Source organism: Setaria italica, chromosome VI (genome assembly GCF_000263155.2).
Source record: "Setaria italica strain Yugu1 chromosome VI, Setaria_italica_v2.0, whole genome shotgun sequence".
Taxonomy (NCBI): Eukaryota; Viridiplantae; Streptophyta; class Magnoliopsida; order Poales; family Poaceae; genus Setaria; species Setaria italica.
The window spans coordinates 25,901,329-25,908,799 of record NC_028455.1 but is presented as its reverse complement, the minus strand read 5'-3'; the positions used below and the strand labels follow the sequence as shown (position 1 = coordinate 25,908,799).

General features: G+C 47.9%; 1 protein-coding gene across 1 annotated transcript; it reads right to left on the bottom strand.

The window, feature by feature from the left end:
* Positions 1-5,303: 5,303 nt before the first annotated feature.
* On the bottom strand, positions 5,304-6,328 carry LOC101770748. The gene is made up of 2 exons (XM_004973384.4): positions 6,041-6,328; positions 5,304-5,900 (listed from the first exon to the last, which is right to left on the bottom strand). The coding sequence occupies exon 2, from the start codon at positions 5,875-5,877 to the stop codon at positions 5,611-5,613; it is 267 nt and encodes an 88-aa protein (XP_004973441.1). The 5' UTR covers positions 5,878-5,900; positions 6,041-6,328; the 3' UTR covers positions 5,304-5,610.
* Between the last annotated feature and the right edge of the window lie 1,143 nt (positions 6,329-7,471).

The following is a 7,471-nucleotide window of genomic DNA, read 5'->3' as shown; positions in this document are numbered from 1 at the left end:
GGAAGGCAGCCGGCGGCGTGGTAGGTGGTGGGTGAGCGTCGCAATTTAAATGGGCCAAATAAAGGGCTCGATCCATGAGGATGAACCGCGATTCGGCCCATTGGAGCAGGCCTTTGATGGGCCAAGTTTGAACAATTTGAACGTGCGCTAGCTCTGCAGCAGGCCGCCAGCGAACAAACGAGGTACCTCCTCGATCCCTCTCCTGCTGGCCTTCTTCGGTGACACGCCTGAAAAAACAAACAGAGAACACGATTTCTCGTCCAAGAAGCGAGAACTCAAACGGCGGGGTTTGGAAGCAGCCATCCATGGACCCATGTCGAATCAGTGACCTCGCCAGAAAACTCGGGGCTGCCCTGCACGATCGCCGGCCCGGCAGGAGAGGACAACAGGGAGTCTAGCAATTAATGGGTTGACGGGGAAAGCAAAGCGACATTGTGCTCTTTTTGTTTCTGGCCGTGATGCTGGCCAAATACTCCCACCAATGATGGACCTTTCTCTAGTTCTTGTTGGAAATAGAAATTCAGCCTCAGTGCACGCGTCCAGATCACGTTGGAGCACGCAGAAAGGGCGCCTGCTCGATGGCATCTTCTGCCAACCGTACGTGTAACTTTTTGCTTACCTGCCAACGATATTTCCAAGTGGTGGTACGGTGTTTTCTCTAACACACCGTTTGGATGCTTGGAATTGAATTCTATTCTAATAATCATAATTTAGACACAAATTAATTAAGCTAATATAATTGTACGTGAAATATATTTGTATATTATTGTTGGCCATGTGAGAGATACTTATGCGCTGCATTTCTGCTATATGGAAGCGAGTCAAAGAGCGTGCTATAAGAATTGAATTCCATTCTAATAATCATAATTTATAGAATCAATTTCCATCTCCCACCCTATGAATTTAACATAATCTTATATCTAAACTTTAGAAAGTTGTGGAATCCAACATTCCAAGATAAATTACGCTACTCCATTAAGTAGATTCCAATTCCTTCAAAATGAAAGGATCCAAACGGGGCCTAAGCTTTGCTCCTGTGCGCATTAGGTAAGCACGCAAACATCCAAATGAGTGGAACGAGTGTGAAGTGAACTGCATGGATGGATTGCACGGTGATGATGACAATTAAAGTGCAGAGTGGTTGCTGCAAGTTTGGAGGGGTACGACGTCATCTCGAGCGAGATACAGCTCGAAAACGATAGCCATTTTCATCGGCTGCAGCGCTGCCGAAACGGTCTCCCCGGCACGGCCATGCGGCCCAACTAACCCGTACAGCTTGTTGCGACGTGCTTGGAGTCGGAGATCACGAGAGCCGCCGATCCGGTTAACAGCTTTGGAGGCCATTGAAGAAGTTGACAAGCGAACTAGCGGCGCGCTTCACGGTTTTCTTTCCATGATCTGCAAGTTCACTGACTAATGGACAAGCGAGAACAAGTAATTAATTAGGTCCTGGATCGTGTTTGGGCCCGGCCCTACCCTTCCCAGATTTTGCTCGGCCCATACCCAACCCAAGTAGTGATCCGTTGTTTTCGCCGCAGCAACTACAGACTCGTTTCGTCGAGGAGATTCCGAGGGATGGAGAAATTAAACTCCAGTGATTCAAAGCAGACTGCCGGCGGCGGCTCGCATTCGCAGCGACTGGCGCAACGCTACCGCTAGAGCGACCATCGAGGCTCCGGACGGCGACGCCACGCCGTGGTGGGAGCGTGCGGCCCTCACGGCTCGAGATAGACGATGAGGTGCTCTACAGCCGCGGCGGTGTGGAACTGGAAGGCGTACAACAACCAACGACGGGAGCCTCGAGTCGTCGCAGCAGCGCGCGCTCAACGTGCTCCTCATCTCCGGCGTCTACGTCCTTCCCAAATTCTAGCTTTCCTTCTCATCTATGGCATACGTCACTGGTGCAGAGCCGTGCTGTGTTCTTGTTTTATTCCAAGTTTTCATAGCGTGAACCAAACAATCAGTTGCAAATTGGAATTGATTTGATGATTTGATCTCATTTCTGTTTCAAAAATTTCATCACTAAGCAAATAAAGCATTGAATTGCAGTCCATTTCTACTTCCACCTAGATTGAATTTGAATCTCAATTCAATTCATTCACGCTAATTAATTGTGACAACCGAATGGAGCCTAAGAGTCTTGATATCAAACAGCTACTGCCAAGGTGATGTTGCTATGTATATGTTCAGAATGCAACAACATACTAACTGAAATATTCAGTTTTTATGCTTGATATCTTTCTGCATATTCACTGAATGCACGAAGAAGCAGTTCATGCAGGCAGAGATGGGAGGAGGTCTGCTACGCTTCTTCTTGCTTTCTGCCGCCGCCGTGTCCAGGTGTTGCCACCGCCCACCGCCGCGCCCATGCCGGCGAAGAAAGCTGTGCAATTGCGTAGTCGTGGAACCATGCAAAGGTAGTTGCATTGGGCCAGCAAAACATGGGTTCGACCAAAGAAACAACGCCACCATTAGATGCAACCGTCCGCTCGGCCGGTGGTGCCGCCGCCGCCCGCCTGCCGTCCGTCGACCGCTTGGATGCGCGCCGGAGTTGCTGTGACGAAAACAAGGGACCGCTATTTGGATCGGGCCACAATCTAGGCATGGATAGGGCTGGACCCAAACATACCCAGAACAAAATTAATTAAAACTAATTACCTACATGCTTTAGAATTCGTGCAATTTTCTTGAAAGGGTCTAGCGGAGCAAAACTCTTCTTATTTTGAGGAACAAATTGCCGCTTGTGCCTAGAAGATTTTGTTAAGTCATCTTTTCACGGAATGAATCACGACATCAAGTTGACACCGTGCATCCAAGAAGGATAGTAAAGAAAAGTAACCTAGATGTAAGACACTTGCTGCTTTACAGAATGCTGTTCATGTTTTTCAGTTTAGGCGTCTCGAAAGACCGGGTACGGCGGCGCAAACTCGCAACTCCCAACCTTCTCCTGGATAGACGAAGAAGGTAGCAGGGGATCTAACTTCTTCGTTGCCGACACGAATTTGCATCATCGTCGTCATCATCTCCCTCTTGACACCGCACCTAGCTAAACACTACCCCCTTGCTGGTGCGTTCCCTGTCATCTAGTCTAGATGACGAAACGCAGGTGGTAATTCAAAATTATACTCCCAAACTACCCCATGTCTGCTCCCAATAGCCAGATTACTCTCAATTCCAAATTCATATATACTTGTATGCACGTCGCACTCACCGAACGCCGCCCTGGTCAGGTCAGAGAAAGCATTTTTCGGAGAAGAGATATCGTCTATCTGCCTCGCCGTACGATTCCGTGGCATGCATATGCGTCACGCGCGCGGCGTGGTCGGTGCAACGAAATAGCGGTCAAACAAACCTCGTGACATCCCTGCTGGTGTGCTTGGATTGGGTGTATATGTGCGGATATCAATGAACTTTAAATAGGAAAGACTGAAAGCGGCTGGAAATATGATGCTAGTGAAATACTTCCTCCATCCTAAATTACTATTCCTAAATTACTATTCGTTTGGTATTTGTAGGTACATAACTTTTGTTACGTATCTATATATATCATATATTTAGATGCATAGTAAAAATTACGAATTTATAAAAATCAAAACGAATAGTAATTTAGGATGGAGAGAGAAAGGACAAGAAGAAGAGGAGAATATAAAGCGTAGAGCGCATGATAGATGAACCAACACAAGAAAAGTAAGATGCTGTATTGCAAATGATTGAAAATAGGAAGCTCGGTCACCCTGCTAACAACCTAGTATCGCTCCTGCTCTGATCATTTCCATCCGATTGTCCTCCGTCACTCGCCGCTAGCAGCAATCCCGTCACTTGGTCACCCTGCCCTTAGGCCCTGTTTGGATGCAGAGTATATTTGAGTTTCTGAAATGTAACGTACTTTTGTGAAATACTCCCTCCATCCCAAAGTACTACTCCCTCCATTCCAATTGTAGATCGTTTTGGCTTTTCTAAGTTCATAAGTGTTTGTATGCATCTAAATATAAGTATATGTCTATATGCATACAAACACCTATGAACTAAAAAACGGACGGTCTATAATTTGAAACGGGGTAGTATTCATTTTAGTTTACATAACTTTTACCATGTATGTGAACATAGTATATATCTAGATGCATATAAAAATTATGTACCTAGAAAACTCAAAATGAATAGTAATTTGGGTTGGAGGGAGTACTTTGGTTTCGGAAAGTTGTAGGGTGTTCCGATGATATACAAGTTTTTGCAGTTTTGAAAACCATGGCATTGCTAAAAACTGTAGTCTTTTTGGAGTTTTTAAGCGTTCACTACATACCTAAGGGAAAAAGTCCAAATTACTCCCTTCAAGTATAGCGAAAGTCTACATAACCCCTTAAATTATGCTTTGGTTCAACTTAACCCCATAATGTAATTTGTTATTTTTGTTTCTCCATACACAAGTTGAATTTTAATTTGATACTTTGTAGGGTGGTAGTGGACATCATACTCTATATTTAAAAAATATTTTATGAATTTTTCATCATTATTTTTTATATAATTTTGTATCTCAAGGATAAATTTTATTATTAAATATCCAACCCTATCAAAATAATAATAATAATTTATCATATATTTTTCTAACATGTCTTATGATATCTGCTATCATCTTGCAAAATTTGTACTTAAGACTCCACTTGTGTATGGAGAAAAAAAATGCAAATTGTGTTAAGGGGTAAATTGAACCAAATGGTATAGTTTAGGGGGTAAACTGAACCAAGAAATACTTTAAAAGGTTATCCAGACTTTGATTATGCTTGAGTAATTTGAATTTTTTTTTCTTTTTATAATAAGCTCGTAGCGCACGATTCTCTCATTGGCAGCCTCTCTATTAAATCCGGCGTTCACACGGCGTCACCTGATAAAAATAGCGGAAAATCGGTCCATTGTAAAACAGGAGTGTGTGCAAGTCAATGCCGCTTTCAAAACAAGAGGCGCCCGTACTTGCCCTCTGCTGGCATCCCTTCTTTTGTGGCTGCAGTGAACTGAGACTAGCAGTCAATCTTCGTTCACCAATCACCACACACAACGACACAAGAAGTAAGAGTTGACACGAAGCTAAAACTTATCGCACACCAATAAAATCGCTCTCTTCGAAATCAAAGACGGACAGGAACATGTGAGCATGTGTCGTTAGGAGCTTCTTGTCCTCTCGACCCCATTAGTCTCCCCCCATGTGATTGAGGTGATGATCTGCTCAATCTGCTTCCCAAGCGACGGCTTACCGAATCGGACCTTTCTCTAAGACCCGCACGAGAATGGTATTCCTTCTTGTGCCTGTACGGATATTCGTACTTCGTGATTGCTTCCGGTTTATCGCATATAAAATAAGATAACATAATGGATACAATTTTTTGTTGACACCAGGTGTCAGAGACAAGAAATGGAAATACTGCTACATGGATGCAAATTGGTGATCAGTGCTTCTTCAGCTCAGGCGTAAACGTACTACAGAGTACAGAATCAATTGGCGTAGTATGCAAGCACAGAGTGCAGAAGCCGTGGCCGGGGAGGTAGTAGTAGCAAGCTGATGGACGACGGAGCTCTTTGGTCGTTGGAAGTTGGATGGATCCTCGGAAAGAAAGAAAGTCAGAAGGCGAGGAAGAAGCGCTTGTTGGCCCGGCCGGCGCGGCCGATGGAGTCGGCGGCGTCGAGGTTCTTGGCGATGAGCTTGCGCGCCTGGCGGCTCCGGATCTCCACCCGCATGCTCTCCGTCTTCTCCACCTTGTCGTAGCCCGCCGCCGCCGACGCCTTCCTCCCCGAGCCGCCGCCCCTCTTCCCGCCGCCGCCGCCGGCACGCAGCCTCGACTTGATGCCGTCCACCAGCCGCCCCAGCTGCCCCATCATCATCACCATCGTCGGTCTCCGCCCTCTCGGCCCTGCAGAGAACAGGGAGCGACGACATCAAGCACCGCATGCATATACATCGTTATGAGCTAAGCTATAACTGCCTCTGGTGAGCTAAGCTATTTCCATGGATGGATAGCTCTCTGAACCGTGAACCAAGTGGCGCATGTACCTGGGCAGGACGTGGAGGAGATGGAGAGGCAGAGAACGGGAGATGAAGGCGAAGGCGAAGGCGAGAAAGGCAGCAGAAGAGAGAAGAGGCCGGTACGGAGGGAGAAGGCGGGTACAGGTAGGCAGGCCGGTCTGTACCGGTGGTGGTTGTATTTATGGCAACACCGGAGTTTTTTCAGGACACGAGGACAGGGCGCAAGTCAGAGCGCGAGCTCTCCTCCATGGAAAAACAGCGTGAGAGGCGGAGAGCTCGCTCCACAGGGAAGAAAAACTGAGAAGAGCAAAGGCCGAAACTGGGCAGGTGCAGGTCAGAATGAAAACGACCTGGAAGATTGAATAGTGAATACTCACAAAAGGGCTCTAAACAAAGCGGGATGACGCATTGTAGCAGGGACGGTTGACGAAATGAGTTGCGTGATCGTGAAAGAGATCCATCCGCCGAGCGAGCCGTTGAAAGCCGTTGCGTGAGGAATATGGGCTCGGCCGGTTGCGGTCAGGCGGGCGCGTCCAATCCATTCATCTCGCCGAGCCGAGAGAGCGCCCGGCGCCGCCGGGGGCAGCTCACTCGCCCATGAGAGTGAGACGTACGACCCAGAGCTTCTGAAGGGGAGCAGAATTGTCGCGCGGACCCGTCGATTTTCCGCCGCGGATCTGGCTCTGTTCATATGGCAGTTCGATCGCGGGAAATCTGGGATCTTGCTGACGCTCGCACTCGTGTTCGTTCTGGCCTGTCCTCCAGGGTCCAGCGGCGGGAAATTCCGATGCTGACGCTACCCGATTCAGGAACCGCGCGCTTTGCAAGTCGCACGTGAATCACGCAGCACGTTTTGCAAGGTCGGGATTGCGAGCCGTGCGACCGCATGGTTCTGCGGCAGCGTGATGGTACAAAATTGTATGGCTGCAGATGAGGAGAGAGCGACCGAGGCTACGGCAAAGCCGTGGTGGCGTCAGTAATAATCAACTGCACCGTCCAAATTGTAGATTCCAAATTGCAGGTCGTTCGTGAATTTCTCGAGTAGACGGGTCAGGAACTCAAGGGCAGAGGCCAAAAGGGATTGGTTTGGGGGGTCAGGGTCACTTCGCTCGCGGAGCCAAGCCAGGGCCGCGGATTCTTCCTTCCATCTCTCTGCGCGCCGAAAGCGACGGCCACTGGCATTGGCTCCACGTCCACGGCTGCCTACTGAACCGGCTCGTGGCATGCAATCAAGCCAAAAGGATGCCAAGGTGGCAGGTCAAAACAGGAGGATGCAGACGCACGCAGGGTCGCAGACCCGTGAGGCCGTGACGCCGTGTGGTATTTTCTTTTGCTGACGCGCGGCAAATGGAAGAGTTGATTTTAACAGTGTGATCATGTGTACTCGTGTTGTGAGACAGGAAGCTGCACGTATATCCGATTGCATTCAGAAATATAGCCCACCAGAATCAAGCCCAA